The 23,366-nt window shown below is 30.9% G+C and overlaps 1 protein-coding gene across 1 annotated transcript; it reads left to right on the top strand.

Annotated features, from left to right (window-relative positions):
* The first annotated feature begins 827 nt into the window (after nucleotides 1–827).
* LOC128173993 (actinia tenebrosa protease inhibitors-like) lies at nucleotides 828–23,090 on the top strand. Its single transcript, XM_052839643.1, has 7 exons — nucleotides 828–925; nucleotides 2,698–2,854; nucleotides 15,093–15,164; nucleotides 16,933–17,128; nucleotides 21,410–21,483; nucleotides 22,368–22,439; nucleotides 22,850–23,090. Exons 1-7 carry the CDS (start codon nucleotides 887–889, stop codon nucleotides 23,044–23,046), a joined length of 807 nt encoding a protein of 268 aa, XP_052695603.1. The 5' UTR covers nucleotides 828–886; the 3' UTR covers nucleotides 23,047–23,090.
* The last annotated feature ends 276 nt before the right edge of the window (nucleotides 23,091–23,366 follow it).

Raw genomic sequence — 23,366 nt, 5'->3', positions numbered from 1 at the left:
CACTGGATGCTAGTTATTTTAGGTTGAGCACGATGATCTGAAATATATCAGGATAAACTTTATTATTGTTCAGCTATAACAATTAGCTTGCAAATGTTTATTCTTATTAAAATTCATCTATGAAAGATGAACCCGATCGATAGTAATCAGTGATCTTCTATATATCCTCTCTTTAACTTTTTTTTAGCATAAAAGCATTAATGCCTTTTTTCGCTTATACGCGGATATAAGAGGTCGCATGGGGGTTAAATTATTTGAATTAGCGTAGTAAATTGACTGAAAATAGGCTTCGATCCCCACGCCTTGGCAAACAGAATCATTCTTAAGATAATGTTCTGGATCCGCACATGTCCCTCAGTAACACATTTTTAAGACAAGGGTGAAAAAACGTAGAATATTCTTATGTTAATTAAGCATTACATTACGGGCTAATTTTAACATTTCGTCCTTGTTACTTATTCTTGTACTCTAAACTAAATGTGGTTTGAAAAGGGAATTTTATGATGTACTTTTTTTTCTAAAACACTTGTTAAAATTTATGCTACGTTGCACTTGTAAGATTTAGCAAGGAAATCGAATAATTAACATTGAATTCATCTACGCAAGTCATTAATTCTGGGGAAAAAATTGCTGTCCTTGACGGAAACTGGAAAAATAATAGATGTCCATCTTGCCCTTAATTGCTGTTGCATAATAGTTTTTAACTAATTAAGATCTTGTTCTTTTGCCAAAACATTAAACGTATATAATCTGCATGTGAATAATTCATGGTTGTTGTGCTTTATGACTGACCTGAATGATTCATAAAAAAAATCCCGAAAATATAAACTTAAAAAGGCAAAGAATTTTTAATATTCATTCACTTAAGAAACTTAGATTCGTAGACATGCTGTTGATTGTGATATGTACTCTCCTTTTTGCATTGGTAAGTATCATTTTTACTTTAACTTGTGCGGGTTTCATCATAAAATTGTAATTTTAGTACACTTTTTTCATGAAATAAATTAAAACCTTAAGCAGTGTTATTTTTGTCACTTAATGAATATTTTTTATTCAAGTGCTTATAATCAAGATTTATTACATGTTTATCTCAATATACGATGAATATCACTCATGGGATAAATTTTTAATATTCCACTGTGTGTTCTTACGCCACGTGACGTCATAATTAAACATTACGTAGGTTTAGGCTGTTGAATGACGTAGAATGAAAAATTCAAAAATAAATTTAGTTGAAGTGTGGAGTTTTAAATGTAAAGCATTTAATGCTGTTTTAATTTTTTCATGAATTGTTATAAAAATGCTCGAAAATGAAATTTTCATTTATTAATCTTCAAGGAACTTTTTTCCATGCGTAAAGTTGTTGACGTCTTGCAGTAGATGTGTTGTGCGGCTCACAATTATAATTTTTACAGAAAGGATTGAGGTTTAATAAAAGACATGGTAAAACATATAATAAAAAGAATCTCTTATGGTTTGCGATGGTATATGATTTTTATCCAACTCGTTGTTTGTTGTCTATCCCCTTGCCAAGATTCGGGGATAGAAAACACACAACTCGTTGGATAAAAATCATATACCATCGCAAACCATGAGATATCTTATATTCATTTAACGATATTTTTTTTCACAAAAAACTTGCATTAAAGAGACTTACATTAAAACTGATAATCTCCATTTCCTTTTCTTTCTTTCTAGCTCCATCTCCTACCACAAAATCTTTTGCAAATAATGAAAGATCATGTATAGAAATTTAAAATTTTTAGGATGTAAAAACGTTTTCCTTTAACAACCTTCTTTGTGTTGTACGACTTAGTTCTTAAGTATCGTGAAAGGTACGTTTTATGACAATGCTTATAGTTAATAAAGCTTATGGTATCTAATGTCAAAATTCAAACGGCGTCGAAAGTAATGCTTAGTTGGATAATTAACTTAAAAAATAAATATCGTAAACGTTGCGGCCAAACACTTCTAATAATGTATCTCGTTATTTCGACGACATAAACAAAATGTCAGTGGCGCTAACGCATGAAACAGTTTATACATGCATAATAAAAATGTTTACCTAAAAAAGGTCTCTTGTCATCGGAAGAATACGATATTATGGTATTTTTAACAAATTTCTTTAACAATTCATTACGTATGTAAAAGATAAATCTCTGTGGTTAGGCAGTCTTTTTGCTTCACTAGAAATAAGTTAAATATATATATATATATATATATATATATATATATATATATATATATATATATATATATATATATATATGAAAGATTTTTTTCTATTATATAGAATTCAAGAATTGATAAGAGTTGGTTTTTTTGAAAACATTTTTGAACATTCTCGAAAAGTTTCAGACAGGAAAAAACCCTGCCAGAATTCTGAATACTTTTGATTTCTTATATTAATTCTTGGCTATGATTTTATCGGCGATGCAATTTTTTTTCTTGTAAAAAGGTTAAAGTTATTTCAAATATAATCCGATAAACCAAACCGAAAAAAAAACATAACAAATTCTTGGATTATCTGCGAATGAAAAACGAATTCTTTTCATGAAGATTGATAGGTTAAAACAAAACTCATTATGTGCTTATATTGAAGTAAATTGAGGTTAACGAATTCAGGATATAATGTCAGATTAAATCGTTGTTATCTAACATTAATTTAACCTTTGTTGACCTTTTTGATTTGTTTAGCAGGCACAAGGTCAGAATACAGGATCGCCTTTCCCTGCCCCCTTATGTCCCTATGGACTAAGGACCAAACCTGGACAATGTAACCTACAGATGGCCTCCCCCTGTGATTGTAATGCAAATAACGTCAGGTGTGGGCATGACGGTGAATGTCCCGGAAGTGAGTTTTCCTTTTTTTCTAATTGACGTCATCTTATTTAGAGATAGCCGTAAGGTAAATACAGAGTTAATGATATATGTTTGATAATTATGCCCTTATGTAATTTCTGTTAAAAAAACAGTTGAATATTTAATTAGCATTTTCAAATAATAGTTCATAAATGTTCTGAACTATTTTGGAAATAAACCTTTTTTTTTTTTTAAGTTTTGAAAAAAAGTCAATCCTACCATGCTGTTTATCATTCTTCTACAATGCTTTGTACTTGTGTTTAATGGTCATATGCCGAAAGTTTTTTTAAAATTCTTTTTTATATGAAAAAGAATGCCTCTAAATTTTCGTTACAGACTACAAGTGCTGTCCGTGGGGATGTGGGTGCAGAGATATGTGTGTTCCTCCCGGGGTCACTGAGTGGCCAGGTATGTCTTAATCTATTTACCTTTATTCTATACATCAGGTATAAAATTATAATTGTGCACCTTAGTACTACAAAATGTAGAATGTAATGTGTTATAAAGAGTAATTATAAATTTTAATCGTAAAATGTGATAATCTTTTAATTTAGTCTTTATTTGCCCACCATAATGCTATACTCAGTATCAGGAAAAAAAAAACCCTAAAATTTACATACTTATACATAAAGGTTTGTGATAACAAGCTGATATAGAAATTTGGACAATTAATATGAATATTTATTAAAAGAAAAATAATTTGAAAGGTGAATTCTGTTTTTTATCAAAAATAGATAACAACAGATAACAAAAATAATAGAAAAGAGTTATATCAATGGACAGATTTGTTTTTTTTTGTCCGTTTTTATGTGGTTTAGTTGTAAAATAACTCTGAAAAAAAAACCCCGACCCAATGACAACACTTAACAATTCATTTGAAAAACAGTCTATTGAATATGAAGTAATGAGTATTGTTTCTTTTTTTTAATTCATAGATTAATTGATTTTTGTTTACAAAATGCCAAGTCTATAGCGCTTTGCTATTTACCCATGAGAAAAAAAAAAGAATGACAACACATAGCAAAGCATTTCGCCGTTTGAAAAACAGTTTTCTGAATATTAAGTTATAAATACTGTTTCTGTGTTAAACTTAAGTGATTAATTGATTACTGTTTACAAAAGGTCAAGTCTATTACATTTTGCTATCAACCCATGAGAAAACAAACATTAACTTTAAAGTCTTATTCACTGAATACTATTCAGTGGCGTAACGTTCATTAAGGGAAATCAGTATTGCAATTAACTACACTTAATTTTGTTAAGTAAAATTTGAAAGTTGTGTAGAAATTACACATTTGATTCAAAATTGATGTTACCTCTTTTAAATAGAATCTTAAAAAACAAATTAGCTGTAATTCATATACATGTACCTGCAAATAGTCGATTCTTTAATACTCCTAGCAATCATTCTTTTGTATATGGTTCTAGAATTTGAGGTAAAACGCGAACATGTTTTCATCAAATATTTAAATTTTTGGAGAATGAAAGTCAAACAACAGGACCAGAATGATGGGTCCTTTGCAAGAGTACAATGCGCAGTTAATATTACAAGTCCATATATGTTACCGAAGGCTGTATACTTTTTAATTTCAGTTGAGCGACCTCTATCTTCCCGCTGTGAGCTGCCAGTAGTATCTGGACCTTGCAAAGCACTCATTCAACGTTATTATTTTAACGGAAGAACAGGGCGGTGCGAGACATTCTTCTACGGAGGATGCTGTGGGAATGCAAACAACTTTGAAACTTTGTCAGCATGCACCAGCACCTGTCAATCGAATTATTACAAATAAGTCTTAGTTTAATAAAAACGGAGCTTGCAAGGAATTTTTTTATAACAATTTTGCTATATTCTTGCTGTTTTCTACTTGACAATTTATTTTGTAAAAGTTACAGCATTAAATCTGACTTTTTGGTGGACCACATGATATCTGAATTGCAATTATAATTGACTTATTCGGTAACGGTAATTGACAAGGTGATTGCCAGTTACAAATAATCGTTGTTTATTACTTATATTTGCATTTTACCACTCACAAATACCCTTCATTAGCCTAGACCTTGACATTTAGCTATTGCATCAAAAATAAACATTCGGACTGTACTGTATCTTTTTAATTCACATACATTTGTCAACAGAATCATTGATATGTTTTAACAGTAATTCCTTTAAAATGTTATTGTAAGACATGTTTTAATTATAAATACATCAATTTTATGGAGTTGGAGAAAAACACATGAAATATCATATATCTAGTAGTGTATCAGCCCTGATACACGTGTTTTGGACTAGGTGAGATAGCCACCAAAAGCTAGGGCTGTATCGCCCTCGGGGCTGCTATTTCTCTGTCTCAGCCCGTCGTCAAGAGGGTGGATTGCCCTCAAATTTAAAATCGCTAATCCCAAATATCTTTGCTTTAAATTAAGACTAGTTTGTGAAATAACGATTGAATAACAAATAAATAATAAAGCATCACCTTACACGTCTCAATATTTTTATTTATTTCTAAAAATTGAAAAATTATAACTCAAAAATAGCGCCGAAGAGTGATTTGTTTTTAAGTAAGAGGGAGGTAACCAACACAAAGTTTGTGTATTTAGAACAATAGCACGCTTAATTTAATATCACTCAACATTTTAATTATGGAGGGTATAGAGAAGGATGGAACGAGACTTAATCTTAGAATACCAGAGTTTAAATTGTCAAAATTAAGTTGTTAATCAACTTAAAGTATTGGATGCACTTATAAACGTTCTCAAACAACTTGCTATAACAGTATGGATTTTTATGAATGGAATCTGACAGGAAACTTACGAAATCCCAGTGAAAGAATTTGACTTGTAATGATTATGCCTTATTACAATAAACGTTGTAATGAATTAGATTTGGGTGGGGGAAATGGAATAACCTGACTACCCTTGGAGTGGACTACTCCAAGGTTATATAAACAGCTGTGCTGTAGAGTCTGGGAGAGTCGTCTGTGAACAGCGGAGTAGGAAGGACAAGATAGATAGAAAGAAAATAGAAAGAAGAAAGATAGAAGAGTTAAGAGGTAGGGTTAAATAGAAACTAGTGGCAAGAAACCCAGGGAATTGAGGTGAGGTGCTTGGTGTAGTAAATCTGAAGAAGATTGAAACACCAAGTACTTCTCTCTCAATAGGAACCGGGTATAGACACACAGTACTGAAAGCCCACCTCACACATTATCCCCATTTATGATTGATAGTGATTTAAACGTTACCCAATTAGAGAAAAATCATTGTACTAATCATTATTAACTCAGGTAGAGTTAGAGGAAAATTTATTGCATATATTATCCCTGAGAACCCAGGACAAAACACGTTACAGACTCATTAAGAAGTTGCGTAGGTTGGAAGTTTTTCTCTCAATAATTTTAAATTAGAGATGATAGTGCTTCATCTCAGACGACAGACTCCCTTCTACTGTATTTCAAACAATGATGGTTTGTTAACAAAGTCCAACTACTCTTACAGTTCTTAACACATATAAAAAGGAATAAAAACGAACGAGTTTTGTAAATCCAAAAAAAATCTATAGGTTCTTCATGATAAATTACATTCCTTATTTGGAATCTGAATTTGAATAAATAAAGTTTTTGATTTTAGATATATGATATAAACAACATCACACTGTTGCTTTGATCTTGTCCCTGGTATCAGCCCTAGCGGTTGGTATCGGCCCAAGCCCGAAGGGATAACCAGATTTCTTTTTTCGTTGATGTAGAACGTATTTTTTTAATTTGATTTGTTTTGGAGTTAGTAACTAAATCTCAGAATTTTTTATTTAATCATGATTTAAATATGCGACATGCAGTAGCTGAATCTTTCTCCAGAACTTCGTTGTACATTTGTGGCCATAACTTCACTCCGTTTTGCTTAGGATTTTAATTTAAGTATGTGTCTAATCAATATGGACATGATGGATCTATTTTCGCAGGTTCAAGGTCAGACCCCTGCACAGCGTTTCCCCGCCCCTAGCTGTTCAGTCTTTTTTTAAAACCCGGACAATACAGCCTACAGATGGGTTCTTTTTGTGACTGTGATCAAAACAACGTGAGGTGTAGCCATGATGGAGAATGTCCAGGAAGTGAGTTTAGTCCCTTTTACCCCAACCGTATTAGCTGCAGTTGTATGCAAATGAAACACAAAACACATGTATAATTTGATACCGGATCTAGACCAGTCAAAGTTGTTTTTTTTATTCAAACAAAAAAATTCAGACACGGTATAATTCTTCAAAAGCCACAACTTAGAAGTCTAAGAGTAACGGGACCTTTTCATGTTTTAAAGAATCAATGGATACATTAAGAACGCTGTTGAATCTGCTATTTGCTTTGGTTCAGACACTAGTGCGTTTCATTTTTTTTTTTTTTACATGAAAACGTTATACATTTTCTATATATGCATGACTATTATTTTTCGAGATAACAAACCAAGAAAACAAAATAACAGTGCATTATCATTTGTAGTAAAACGTATTGTAAATGAATGAATAAAAATGTGAATTATTGAAAATTCTAAATTTCATACAGATATTATATTTGCTTATTTTTTAAGAATTTAAAAAAATAGCATTTTTATAATGAATGAATGAATGATTGAACACAAACACACATATAAAAAAATAATTGTTATCGTTCAACTACAATCTCCTGCCTCTGACAATGATTATTGTGAACTGAAAGTAATTAATATTGATTGTTTTGTAACCACAGGCATTACTCAAGGAATTGGAATTTTTTTACTTGATACATGTAGGTAAAAAATTCTCTACTGGAATGAACAGTTCAGACTAGAGCATATCAACCATTTTTAATTAAAAAAAAAAAATATAAAAAAAAAAAAATAAAAAAATAAAATTAAAAAAACTAGAGCAAAGCTCGTTGCAAAGCAACGAGTGGGTCTTCCGATAATGTTGAAATTAAAGCTAGAAGTTCCTGTAAGAAGCAGAGTTCTTAAACCAATAAACATAAGTAACTACGACAAAAAGAAAAAAAATTGAATTATTCTTGGTATGAGTTAACAGAATCCAAATGATAAAAACCGCGAATTAACAAACCTTATAGATTTCAAACACGACTTAGCAAATACAAATCCGAATATGTAAAAGTACGATTTAACAATTATCGAATAATTTTAGATACGAGGTAATTTAACTCTTAACAGAAAACTATTTTCTTAACCAAAAAAGTGGAATCAAAACTTCCGGAAAATCAATTTTTAAACCACCTATATCTCTGTAATACATCGCCCGATTTTAGACCGGGTTTCAGTTTTAAATTATTAATAATAAGTTCTTATTTTCTGCTTTATGATTAATAACATACTATCCCTAAAATATAAGTTATAATGAAAAGACTTTGTAGCCCTTTTGTTCCCTAATTTGAGGGGTCAGTCCTTTTTTCTTGATATCAAATGAAAGGTATCGTAAATATTAACATATTTTGTTCAACAAATATTCACAAATTATTAACCGTTCTAGAGATATCAGAACAACTGTGTTTTAGGGGCCGACCCTTAAACTCCTTACCAGGGCCTCCAACAAATTTTTTTAGATCCCATATCGTTAAGGACATTATTTTGAGCAACTTTTCTTCTACAATGCTTTTCAAAATATTTCTCCTTTTCTAAATATTAATAATCAAAGTTTTGGAAATCTGGCCCTTTGAAACCCTTAATTACGTAACATATGACTTACATATGGTACTGTATAGATAAACAACTGTACAATGAACATTTTTGCTTCTATAATTAATAACAAATTTTTTTTCACTAAAGACTTATTATTAAAAGACTTTAGAGCCCTCTTGGCCCCTTATTTAAGGGGCCAGCCCTTATTTCTTGATATCAAATAAAAGGTCTTGTAAATAAAAACACATTTTGTTCATCAAGTGTTCAGAAATTGTTGACCGCTCTAAAGATATCTGAACAAATGTGTTTAAGGGGCCGACCCTTAAAATCCTTACTGGGGCCACCAACAAAAATTATTTAGGTGGCATATTGTTAAGAACATAATTCTTAGCATTTTTTGTTCTGTAATTCTTATCAAAATATATCTCCTTTTCTAGATATTAAAGATCAAAGTTTTGGACTTATGGCCCCTTGAAACCCCTAATTACGTAACATATGACTTAGGTATACTTTTGTATACATAAACAGCTGTACAATGAACATTTTTGCTTCTATAATTGATAGCAAATTATTTTTCAGTAAATAGTTATGGCAAAAATACCTTAGAGCCCTCTTGGCCCCTAATTTGAGGAGCCAACCCCTTTTTCTTGAAATCAAACGAAAGTCCTAGTTTATTTGAACAACTTTTGCATTACATGTTTAAACAAAATATTAACACATTAAAAGCTAGGGCTGAAAGCTAAAAATGTGCGAAAAAATCGTGAAAAAAATTGGTGCCAATTTTTGAGCTCGTGCGAGCTTTGCCGCCCATCACATTTTTCAAAAAATCAAATAAATAGGATCATCTACAGACATTCATCTACTATCCCTAAAAGTTTCACGTTTATCGCAATTAGTTTTTGGGAAGTTACGTGGACAAAATGGGCCTTAAAAATTCACTAAATCCTCAAAATCTCAAACCGAAAGTGACGTCATCAGCTAGAAATTTTTAAATATCAAGTACGTATGATGCTCATTACGTCCTGAAAATTTTATACAAATCGGTCGAGTAGTTCACGAGAAATAGCGTTTGAAAAAAGTCAGAAAAATTTTTTTTAAAAAAACTAGAGCAAAGCTCGTTGCAAAGCAACGAATGGGTCTTCCGTTAATGTTGGAAGTAAAGCTGGAAGTTCCTGTAAGAAGCAGAGCTCTTAAACCAATAACAAGAGTAACTAAAATAAAAAGATGAAAAAATCGAATTATTCCTGGTACGACTTAACAAAATCAGAATAATTTAAAGTACGAATTAACAAAAACCTTTCTTATTTCAAGAACGACTTAACAAAAAAAATCCGAATGTGTTCAAGTACGACTTAACAATAATTTTCGGTACGAGTTTATTTAACTTTGAACATTTCGCTATTTTTCAAACCAAGGACGCGGAATCAAAATTTCCGGAAAAATCAATTTTTAAACCCCGATATCTCTGTAATGCATCGTCCGATTTTCAAACGGATTTGAGATTTTAATTTACTATGGCAATTTCTATAAGACTGTAGTAATGTCTTATTTTGTTAAAAAAAAAATGAAAATGTACAAAAATTGGAAATTATTCCGGTTTTGAGCAAAATCGATGAATAAAATTTTAAACCCCCCAAGTACACCATAGAACTGATGCATCTATCATTAGTAAAATTTTCGAAGCGATATCTTTTAAGGTTACGGAGAAATCCTCCGGACAAAATCACTTTTTCAAAAATTAAAAATGGCCGTCAGATTTGAACGGAAGTGACGTAAATGCTGAAACTTAAACATCGTCCAGGCATGATTACTTTACAAACGCTCTGAAAATTTCATGGAAATCGGATGAAAAATTTTTGAGATATAAAGCCGAGAAGGAGTCAGAAAAAAAAATAATAATAAAAAGAAACCGAAGAAAAACAAGTGGGTCTTCCGTTGGAAACGGAAGACCCTAAAAATAATAATAAAGAAAAGAAACAATAGAATAACAAGGGTCTTCCGTCGGAAACGGAAGACCCTAGTTAGATAGAAATTGAATTATAAGGCAAATGGTTAAAACCTCCTTCGCCATCAACCTACTTATTGGACAAATACAAAACAGACAATAAACGTGACTGCCGTGGCTGGAAAAAAAAAACCTGTTATAAAAACTTTGATTGTTCAAAAGATGAACATTATTTTTATCATGCATTGCGTATAATTTTATTTATCAAACGTTACTGCTGTGGTTGCATAATAAAATTGTTTTGAAAGCGTTGATCATGATTGTAAATAACAAGATCTTTATTTTTATCATACATCGCCTATATAGTTCTTTTAAGAATGTATTCTTTAGTTTACCATCATGAATATTCATCACATTAAAACTAAAAAAAAGATTTATTTTTTTATCTGTTGTTACATTTATTCTTTAGTTTACCATCATGAATATTCATCACATTAAAACTAAAAATAAGATTTATATTTCTATCTGTTGTTACAAGTAGTGGCATTTAAATTCCATCATTGAAATATCTTAAAGAGAATGTTACACCTTTTATTTGGGAAGAAAAGATTGCTTTATTCATTGATGTAGAATACGTTTTTCACATAACACATGTTTTTTGATTTGGTGTATTTTGATGCTAGAAACTAAATCTGTAAGTACTTCCATCCTTTTTATCATGGTTAGAATATGCGACAGTAGGTTGAACTTTCTCCAGAACTCTCTATTTCTCATTAACGCATTGCCTTTCGTTATATACATAATAAATATATATCATACGACAGAACAGCATGAATTACTGCTTTGCTTCATTAGTGGATCTAGAAGATGTTTGGGGGATCTTAAAAGTCCAGAGTAATTAAATTTACATAGTTAGTTTACTGAAAATTGTCCTCGGACCCCTTCGGCACGCACAACTACATGTATCACTCGAGACCCCACCCCTCCCAGAACTGTCATGGATCCGTGCGCATGCACCTTAGTATTGCATGTTCAGGTCATGAGAAAAAAGGACTAAGATGTTGTTATTCTTGGTTAACTTTATGTCCACTGTCTATCTAATTTTTAAAATGGACAGGTATCTTGTCTCATTTATATCTTATTCATTATATAATGAAAACATTTGTGATTTGATGATTTTTCTAAAGGGATGTCCTTCAAACTAAATTATCATAATTATCTACAAAAAATAAGCCAATAAAACTTTTTATGTTTTTTAATTAAAACCTCTAAAAAAACATCTAAAAATTTATATGAATTGCACGTGCTAAATTCAATTAGGAGACCAATTAATTAACATTGAATAAATCTCCATTTCATCAGTTCATTGGAAATTTTATAGGATTTTACTGACTTTTATTCCTGTATGATAGAATGGGTCATTAGATACTAGTTAATATATGTTGAGCACGATAATTGGATAAACTTTATTATTGTTCAGCTATAAAAAGTAGCTAGCAAATGTTTTTTCTTATCAAAATTTATCTACGAAAGATGAACCCGATCGATAATAATCAATGATCTTCTATCTATCCTCTCTTTAACTTTTTTAGCATAAAAGCATTAATGACTTTTTTCGCTTATACGCGGATGTAAGAGGTCGCATGGGGGTTAAATTATTTGAATTAGCGTAGTAAATTGACTGAAAATAGGCCTCGATCCCCACCCCTTGGCAAACAGAATCATTCCCCATGCATGTCCCTCAGTAACACATTTTTAAGTCAAGGGTGAAAAAACTTAGAATATTCTTATGTTTAATTAAGCATTACGATTACGGTATAATCTTAACATTTTGTCCTTGTTACTTATTCTTGTACTCTAAAAGAATTTAATTCTGGTTGTAACACGCTTTCTGATTGGTTGAAAATATTATTTTATATCGTATAAATAATGTTGCCTACGTCATAGTAAGACTTACGTCAAAAACGTGTCAATCCGCCTGACGTTACGTTTGAATTTTGTACAATTTGATGCCATTTTATATATCAAATGACTTTTTTTTTTATCAACAATTGATAGCAAATAAATTAAATCATAAGGAATGAATTCAATATTTATTAGTTTTATACGATATAAAATGGTTTGGAACAGTTTACGCTTTTTTATAAACCGCTTCGCGGTTTATAAAGCGTAAACTGCCCCAAACCATTTTATATTTTATAAAACTAATAAATATTGAATTCATTCCTTAACCAAATGTGGTTTGAAAAGGGAATTTTATGATGTATTTTTTTTTAAATACTTGTTAAAATTTATGCTTCGTTGCATTTGTAAGATTTAGTAAGGAAATAAAATAATTAACATTAAACTCATCTACGCAAGTCATTAATTCTGGGAAAAAATTGCTGTCCCTGACGAAAACTGAAAAAATAATAGATGTCCATCTTGCTCATAATTGCTGTTGCATAATAGTTTTTAACTAATTAAGATCTTGTTGTTCTTTTGCCAAAACATTAAATGTATATCATTTGTATGTGAATCATGATTGTTGCGCTTTATGACTGACCTGAATGATTCATAAAAAAATCCCGAAAATATAACTTAAAAAGGCAAAGAATTTTTAATATTCATTCACTTAAGAAACTTAGATTCGTAGACATGCTGTTGATTGTGATATGTACTCTCCTTTTTGCATTGGTAAGTATCATTTTTACTTTAACTTGTGCGGGTTTCATCATAAAATTGTAATTTTAGTACACTTTTTTCATGAAATATATTAAAACTTTAAGCAGTGTTATTTTTGTCACTTAATGATTATTTTTTATTCAAGTGCTTATAATCAAGATTTATTACATGTTTATCTCAATATACGGTGAATATCACTCATGGGATAAATTTTTAATATTCCACTGTGTGTTCTTACGCCACGTGACGTCATAATTAAACATTACGTAGGTTTAGGCTGTTGATTGACGTAGAATGAAAAATTCAAAAATAAATTTAGTTGAAGTGTGGAGTTTTAAATGTAAAACATTTAATGCTGTTTTAATTTTTTCATGAATTGTTACAAAAATGCTCGAAAATGAAATTTTCATTTATTAATCGTCAAGGAACTTTTTTCCATGCGTAAAGTAGTTGACATTTTGCAGTAAATGTGTTGTGCGGCTCACAATTATAATTTTTATAGAAAGGATTGAGGTATAAGACATGGTAAAACATGTGATAAAAAGAATCTCTCGTGGTTTGCGATGGTATACGATTTTTATCCAACTCGTTGTGTGTTGTCTCTCTCCTTGCCAAGGCTCGGGGATAGAAAACACACAACTCGTAGGATAAAAATCATTTACCATCGCAAACAATGAGAGATCCTATATTTATTTAACGATATTTTTTATTTCACAAAAAAACTTGTATTAAAGAGACTTACATTCACACTGATTATCTCCACTTCCTTCTCTTCCTTTCTAGCTCCATTTGCTACCACCAAATCTTTTGCAAATATTTAATGATCATGTGGTTGAAATTTAAAATTTTTAAGAGGTAAAAGAGTTTTCCTTTAATAACCTTCTTCGTGTTGTACGACTTTTATTTTAGTTCTTAAGTAGAGTTTTAAGTACGTTTTATGACAATGTTTACAGTTGATCAAGCTAATGGTATCTAGGGTCAAAATTTTAAACGGCATCGAAAATAATGCTTAATTAGATAATTGACATAAAAAGCCGAAACAAACACGTTGAAAATATCTTAAACGTAGCGTTTTTTGAAAACATTTTCAGATCATTGAAAGTTCTCGAAAAGTTTCAGACAGGAAAAAACCCTGCCAGAATTCTGAATACTTTTAATTTCTAATATTTATTCTGGGCTTTGATTTTATCGGCGATGCAATTTTTTTTTTGCAAAAAAGTTAAAGCTATTTCAAATATAATCCGATAAAGCAAACCAAAAAAAAACTCAACAAATGCTTAGATTAACTGCGAATATAAAAACAAATTCTTTTCATGAAGATTGATAGGTTAAAACAAAACCCATTATGTGCTTATATTGAAGTTAATTGAGGTTAACGAATTCAGGATGTAATGTCAGATTAAATCGTTGTTATCTAACATTAAATTAACCTTTTTTGACCTTTCTGATTTGTTTAGCAGGCACAAGGTAAGAATACAGGATCGCCTTTCCCTGCCCCCTTCTGTCCCTATGGACTAAGGACCAAACCTGGACAATGTAACCTACAGATGATCTCCCCCTGTGATTGTAATCTTAACAACATCAGGTGTGGGCATGACGGTGAATGTCCCGGCAGTAAGTTTTCCTTCTTTTTTTCCAATTGACGTCATCTTATTTATAGAAAGGTGAACCCGTAAGGTTAATACAGAGTTAAAGATATATGTTTGATAATTATGCCTTTTCTATTTTAAAAAAAAACAGTTAAATATTTATTAATTATTTTTTTTTAAATTATGGTTGATGAATGTTCTGAATGATTTTGAAAATCAACCTTTTTAATTTTTTTTAAAGTTTTTAAAAAAGTCAATCCTACCATGCTGTTAATCATTTTCTACAATGCTTGGTATTTCTGTGTTTAATGGTCATATGTCAAAAGGTTTTTTTTTTTAAATTTTTTTTATATAAAAATAATATCTCTAAATTTTCGTTACAGACTACAAGTGCTGTTCATGGGGATGTGGGTGCAGAGATATGTGTGTTCCTCCGGGGGTCACTGAGTGGCCAGGTATGTCTTAATCTCTTTACCCTTATTCTATACATCAGGTATAAAATGATGATTGTACACCTAGTAAACAAAATGTAGAATATGATGGGTTTTAAAGAGTGATTATGAATTTTTTTCGTAATCTGTAACGTAATCTTTAAAATTAGACTTTATTTGCTTACCTTTATGCTATATCAGGAAAAAAACCCTAAAATTTGCATACTTATACAGAAAAGTGTGTGATAAAACGCTGATATAGAAATTTAGACAATCAATATGAATATATATTAAAAGAAAAATAATTTGAAAGGTGAATTCTGCTTTTTATCTAAAATAGATAACAACAGATAACAAAAATAATACAAAAGAGTTATATCAATGGACAGATTTGTTTTTTTGTCAGTTTTTATGTGGTTTAGTTGTAAAATAACTCTGAAAAAAAACCCCGACCAAATGACAACACTTTACAATTCATTTGAAAAAGAGTTCATTGAATATCAAGTTATGAGTTTTGTTTTTGTGTTAAACTTAACAGATTAATTGATTACTGTTTACAAAATGTCAAGTCTATAACACTTTGCTATCAACCCATAAGAAAAAAATTCCCGACCGAATGACAAGACATAGCAAAGCATTTCTTCGTTTGAAAAACACTTTGCTATCAACCAATGAGAAACCAAACATTAACTTTGAAGGCTTATTTACTCAATACAATTCAGTGGCATAACGTTCATTAAGGGAAATCAGTCTAGCAATTAACTACACTTAATTTTGTTACCTCTTAGTAGAATATTATAACATAAAACAAATTAGCTGTAATTCAATACATGTACCTGCAAATAGTCGATTCTTAAATAATCCTAGCAATCATTCTTTTCTAGAAGGTTCTAGAATGTGAGGTTAAAAGCGAAAATATTTAAGGAGGCCGACTTTAAAATGCATTGCGCATGTTATTGCGCATTCTAATATAATATAGTTGTTTTATACCTCTTATGATTTTTTTCGATATCATTTATAAAATTGAGCACAATAAACAAAATACAGATAAAAATATAAAGATTTTTAAAGGAAATTTTTATTTTTAATACGATTTTTACGTTGTGCGGTGGGGGAGCATTTCCATTGCGCTTTTATGACGTTATGATAAAATGAAGCTTTGTAGGAGTACGTTATAAGAAATAACATAAAAGAAAAAGTAAAAATTGTACGCTGTTGAAATTTTATAAACAGAATGATGCTATCCTCGAGGATATTTTCCTTATTTTTGGAATGAATCCATTATACCAATCATCATTCGTGATGATCCAATATATAGCAAAATTTGGTGCATTTAAATATTTTGAGATGGCCCCCACTAAAAACCAGACGGTAGAATTTTGTGTTTTTTACTTATAAGGTAGGAAATGATATAACTTTTCATATATAACAATTTCAGAAAAAAGCTATTGTAGTATTTTTTAAAACTGCTTTGATGTGAGGAAAATGACAGTTTCCTATATATTCCTATAGTAAATGTACCTCTATTTATAGATGGTCCCTAAAAAGAACCAGACGGTCGATTTTCATGAACCTTCGCATATAAACTAGAGTTGGTTTAAATTACATATGGTTAAAAAATAAAGAGTTATGCTATTGTAGTTTTTTCGCAAAAAAAACCCAAATCGGCCTCCTAAAAATTTTGGAGAATTAAAGTCAAACAACAGGACTAAGTCCTTTGCAAGAGTACAATGCACAGTTAATATTACAAGTCCATATATGTTACCGAAGGCTGTATACTTTTTGATTTCAGTTGAGCGACCTCTATCTTCCCGCTGTGAGCTGCCAGTAGTAGCTGGACCTTGCAAAGCACGCATTCTACGTTATTATTTTAACAGAAGAACAGGGCGATGCGAGACATTCTTCTACGGAGGATGCTGTGGGAATGCAAACAACTTTGAAACTTTGTCAGCATGCACCAGCATTTGTCAATCGAATTCTTACAAATAAGCCTTAGTTTAATAAAAAAGAAGCTTGCAAAGAAATGTTTTGTTTTGTTTAAACAATTTTGCTATATTCTTACTACTTGCTACTTGACAATTTATTTTGTAAAAGTTACAACATTAAATTTGACTTTTGGTGGACCCCATGGTATCTGAATTGTAATTGAATTATCCAGGAACGGTAATTGACAAGGTGACTGCCGGTTACTTTTCAGTTACCATTAATTCAACTGAAAGACAGAAACAAATTTATGACCACTCAGTGCTTTTGTTACCTCTAAGTCAAGTTTCAGATACCACTCAGTCATTTTTCAGTTACCACTCAGACATGTTCAGTTACCAGTCAGTCGTGTTTGAGTTACCACTCAGTCATATTATTATACCACTCAGACATGTCTAGATTACCATCAAGTCATATTTGAGTTACCTTTGAATATGGTAAAACCACAAAGCTCTGTAAAGCTTTCCAGTTGTCTTGATTTAAAAAGTACATTCTTTCTTTTAAATAAAGGGAAGTTTAAAAAGCGATGGCACTTGACAGGTGCATGGGCTAAGATACTTAAGCTATGTGAAGTGAGACGTAGCTAATCCTATCTGACAAGGACTGTCGGTAATTTGAAAGTGATTTTGAAAGTCGGGAGTGTTGATATATGTTACTTATAGGGGTCTAGCGTTATCTTTCTATTGTATAATGCTGGATATAATCTACATTTTAACGTTCATTGTGAAAGAAAGTTTTGTAGTAAAGGGAGACCGTCCGGATCAGGAATGCGGAATTCCGGATAAATAATTACACAAACAACATATATGTTCCCAAATAAATCCGGCCGTAAACTGAAGCGTCCGGATATATGGCGTCCGGATATCTGATGCCCCACTGTTTCTGATATTATGCCTCGGACTCCTAATCTTTGGCAAACACATCTATTCATCGGACCCCCCCCCCCACCCCCCCCCCCCCTGGGAAAAGTTGAAAAATGTAATGGATATTCGCAAGTACATTATACATATTATGGACTTATGCTCACGATCTATATTTAACATCGCATCTTATCTTGGCCATTATTTTATGTAATTGAACTTTTTTTAAAAATTTTTAATCATTTAAAGAAATGAAAGACCCAAAATTTCTATCACAGTATTTCAATCTATTGTATCTATTTTCATGATATAAATGAGTCCTAGTGTCATAGAGAAAAAAGAAGAAAATAAAATAACAACGACGTTTGCTATATACAACTATGAATAGATTACTACAGTTGTTAAGAAGAAGGGTGGCTTTAAACTTTTAACAAGACAGTCCTATGTGTATTGATGCATCCCTCCCATGCTTTTTTTGGTGGGTGGATGAAAGCTATAGAATAAACAAACGTACGTGAATGTTCACGATATCAGAAAACAAATACATTAATTAACAAAAACGATTCTTTAAATGAAGATTTTATATTGTTGAAGCAGTGACCCTTAGTCAAAAGGGAGTTTCGGAGTGTTTCTAGAATGTCTTACTTCAATATGAAGCAACAACATTATAATGGGGTAAGAAATAAGTATTTACTTTTAAAGGAATGATCAGTTGTCGTCATGAAATGTTTTTATGTTATGCCAAAAGTAAACCATGCATTAAATAAAATAACTTGTGTTGTTTTGTTATTTTTTGAATAGCAAAGAACGAATAAACTTTAGTTTACGTATAGTAGACGAATTGTGCTTCCGAATGAAATTCTAGCGTAAGTAAAGAAAAAAAGAGATTAAAATCATTATATAACTGTTTGAATGTTGCAATCTCAAGCCAAATACATCAAACTAATGTCCCTTAGAGATAAATCAAATTGGATTTGAGTTTCTTGAAGATTTACACAAAGCTGTCACTGCATAATAAACAAAGTAGTGTGAAAGTATTATAGTGGAAAGAGATGTTTCACAAATAGTGAAAGTATACGATTACAACTGTGATTGGCCTTAACTGATCACACAAAGCAGTTCCTGACATCATATTTATATTTAATGTATATATGATTTTTTTTAAAACTGAAACATCCTGCCAGTTTCAAAGAATTCTTTTTAATTTTTTTAAAATCTTGGTATCGTATCAAACACTTATTAAAAATTCATTTTAAGAAGGCTGGATAACTTACTTTAAAGTTATCTATATCTATATATAATATTTTGTGACAATAAACTATTATTTAATTCAGAAAAAATTCAAATATTTTAACGTCAAACAATTTGAACAACTTTAAACAATTTACTTTTATCTTTATTCAGAGCTCTTTGTTAGAAGGAGATTATTAAAGCGTAAAATTTTCACAGCTATTAAGCCCTCTTAAGGACTATTTCTGGTGTGAAGGCCAGTGATATGGACCATGACCTGTTGTATGGAGTCTCATCATCTCAAGACTTTATACTTTCCAAGGCCACTTCTTACTGTTTTTGAATTACAAAATATTACCTGACGTCGCTGAAGAACGCAATTGTTTCCTGTTTTGTCCAAAATTAGTTGATATGTTAATTTAATTTATTGCATGTGCTTAACACATGGTGTAAAAAGGTATTTATCACCACGAATCGCCGTTTTAATCAAATAATTAAATAAAACCTTGCGTAAAAAGATTGTTTAAAAGTGCAAGAAATTCATGCATCGCTGATTTCTAATTTTGATAAAGAGGATACAAACCTATTTCATTTATGCATTGCCTACGCAGTCTTATGCACAACACAAACAGAATTATTCGTCTACCGTTACAACGTTGATTTTCTTTTCATTGAATCCCTGTATTCGTTCATTATGCTGGTGATTCTGTTATCTGTTTGTGTTCTTAACTGGTAAGTCTCATTTTTTCAAATATAAAAACGTAATACATTTTATATTCTAATGACTGTGTTTTTTCTCGAGTTATACAATCAACCAAGAAATTTAAATAACAATGCCTTATTAATTGATGGTCACATATATAGTGTATGAATGACAATTGTGGATAAATGAAAATTCAAAAGCCATATTAAAAATAGTTGTGCATATTTACAACATTATTTTAAAAATTGGCATTTCATTGAATGAACACAAACACACATACACACAAAGGTCATTTTATGTCTGTATAGCTTTTTCTGTTCTATTTTGTTCTCTCTCTCGGTCTCGTTTTATTGTTTAAACAATTCTCTTTTCAACTACAAACTCTTCGTTCTGAAAAATTATCATTATAAACTGAAACTATTTTATATTGACTTCTTGTTACCATGCATATTATTAAAGCAATTAAGCTAATTTACTTAATATGTTAATTTTCCTCTGGAGTTATCAATTCATTACCGATGCATATCAACTACATTTTTATCATTTGATGAAATTAAGTTACGAAAGCAAATCGGCAAAACAACATACAATAAATTGATAAATACAAAATTGATACGCATGTTAATGTTGTGTTGCATTATTAAACTATTATCTAATGCTTATATTAACCTTAGTGGTGAAATGCATTATTTTATCAACTAAATTGGTAAAAAATTACAGATCACAGTTGAAGTAAATAGTAACAGCAAGAACAGCTTTTTCAAAAACCAGTTTACACTGGTTTTTACATCATAATATTGAAACGAACCTTGAAAAAAAATCCATGAGAAACAAAATCTTGAAATTTTGCGTTTTTCAATAGCATCAACTTTGCTGTTAAAAATTGTTGGACAGTTTCAAAGGGTTTTTTTTTACCGATAACATAGAAATCAATGTGTGGAAACTACTTATGTTAATTACATGTAAATTCATACACACTGATTGGGTCATTGCATTTAGAATCATTAAAATATCACCAAAAAATATTATTGATACATTAAAACTCGGTCATAGCGAATTCATAGGAATTATGGATTTACTCCGTAATACCCATCTTCGTACTAAACGAGTTTTATTATAGTACTTGCGATAATAAAAGTGTTGTTCTCATTTATATAGAAATTTGTTTTCCCAGAACAACTCAAATCCAATTAGATTAATATTGATGAGAGTTACAAAATCTCACTATATTCTTTTTATGGTGATTTAATAAAAAAGTATATCCAACGGTAGGTTAACATATACAAACTTTTTCCAGAATTTGTTCGAAAAACATCTATTGTTTTTCGAATTATCTTTTAAAGTTAATATTTTTTGCAAACGTGCTATTTTTACCCGGTTTTTGAATATATATCTTGACATAATAATTTTTTTTCACAGGTTCAAGGTCAGACCCCTTCGCCGCCTTTCCCCGCCCCTAGCTGTTCAATCCAAACCAAACCCTGACAATGCAGCCTACAAATGGGTTCTTTTTGCGACTGCAATCAAAACAATGTGAGATGTAGCCACGATGGAGAATGTCCCGGAAGTGAGTTTGCTCCCTCTTCCCATCCTAATTCGCTGCATTCGTATTGAAATCCAATTTACCACAAAACACATCTAAAAATTTTATACCTGATTTAGACCAATCATACTTGTTCTTTTACGATTCATGCGATATATGAAGGCAGCGACATTGCAGGAAAATACATCTTATCCGAATTAGCACCGAAGAAGGCATTGTATTAATTTTATTTACACCTGTGTATAAGATAATGAATTGATATTAAGAAGCAAAAATAACTAAACATAACTAAAATATACTACCTTATTTTCAATGTACATTAGTACGTTTCAGAAAAGAAATAGCCAAATTGTCTTTGTTGAATTTGTGTCCGTCATGATCATTATTATTTCACACAGTCCGTGATTTTTCTTAAATGGCTGAAGGTTTCGACCGATCGATAAACTAGTTGGAACTTGATCGCATCGATTTCAGTCCTGTCAGTTTCTATAGAGCTATGAATTACAATCAATTTCTGTAAGAAATAGCGGGAATCGTAATTAGTCGATGTAAATATTTTTATATGAAATCATGCATTTCTTTAATGAGTTAAATGTCTCGAATTTTCCCGTTCTTTTTAAAAATTATCCCATAGTTTTTCAAAGAAACTTTATTTTATATTATAATGATTTGCTACTAGAAATAGTTCATTTTTCTCATACAGCTATAAAGTATTATGTTAATCAATTTATATTCACGTATCTAACGAAAAAAGGTCAATATTGAACACAGTCAACTGCAAATTACAGAACAACTTTCATACAGGATATAAAAAAATTATCCCAATGATTGCATAAATTTTACCCAGTATGAATCAACAAAGAAAATATGTATCTGAATGTGTCAATGAGTATTTATTCTCATTACAGACTTCAAGTGCTGTTCATGGGGTTGTGGATGCAGAGCTATGTGTGCTCCTCCTGGGGTCACTGAGTGGCCAAGTAAGTCCGTATCTATGTATCTTTTAAAATCCAACGTTCGGAAAACATATTTTTTTATCAGGTTTGATATTGTAGTTGGTGAACAATAGGCAATAAATGATATGAAAGGTGTATGGCACATTCGAAAGAGTGTCATTTGATTCATTATAAAAACATGACTTCATATGTAAATAAATAAAAGTATAAGTGGTCTATATCATGAATCAAGAGATTTTCAGTTAGCTGAGGTTAGCGCTGTTTGCATATTCAAAAAAAATGTTTTGAAAAATTTATATAGAAGCAATGCTTTTCTTCAAACTCGAAAGTGATAAAAGATGGTGAACAAATAGTAAATTTAAACAAAATTCAATATTTTAAAAAATAATTACAGTATAATTGAAAAAAAACCCAAACAATTCTTTATTTTTCAGTTGACCCACCTCTATCTACTAAGTGTGAACTGCCTGTTGTGTCAGGGCCTTGTGAAGCATTGATTCCTCGCTACTATTACAATTCAGGCACAAGGCGCTGCGAGCAATTCTCCTATGGGGGATGTTGTGGAAATGCCAACAATTTTGAAACTTTAGCTGCATGCACTAACACATGTCCCTCGAGTTCATACAATTAAACTGTTTTTTAAAAGAACTGGAAAGCAATAAAATTATGAAAAACAATACAAACTATTTTCGCCATTATTTGTGGTATGAACACTGACAGACAATTCTCAAACTAGATAATTAATCAAATGATGGTCTTGTCCAACACTGTTTTTGGAATGTCTTTTATCCTTTTTTTTGGATGAAACTGTTTCGAATATTTTTCCCCGGTTAGGAAAAACATTACTTAATAACATGTGCAAGTTTACATTTCAGTGTTATAATAATGCACATTAAAAATCCTGAGTACAAACTCTGCACGTAGGAAAATACAAGTAATACCAGTATCATA

The sequence above is a fragment of the Crassostrea angulata genome, chromosome 2, assembly GCF_025612915.1.
Source record: "Crassostrea angulata isolate pt1a10 chromosome 2, ASM2561291v2, whole genome shotgun sequence".
In the NCBI taxonomy this organism is placed as follows: Eukaryota; Metazoa; Mollusca; class Bivalvia; order Ostreida; family Ostreidae; genus Magallana; species Magallana angulata.
The sequence above is the reverse complement of the archived record's forward strand: the minus strand, read 5'-3'. Positions and strand labels throughout refer to the sequence as shown.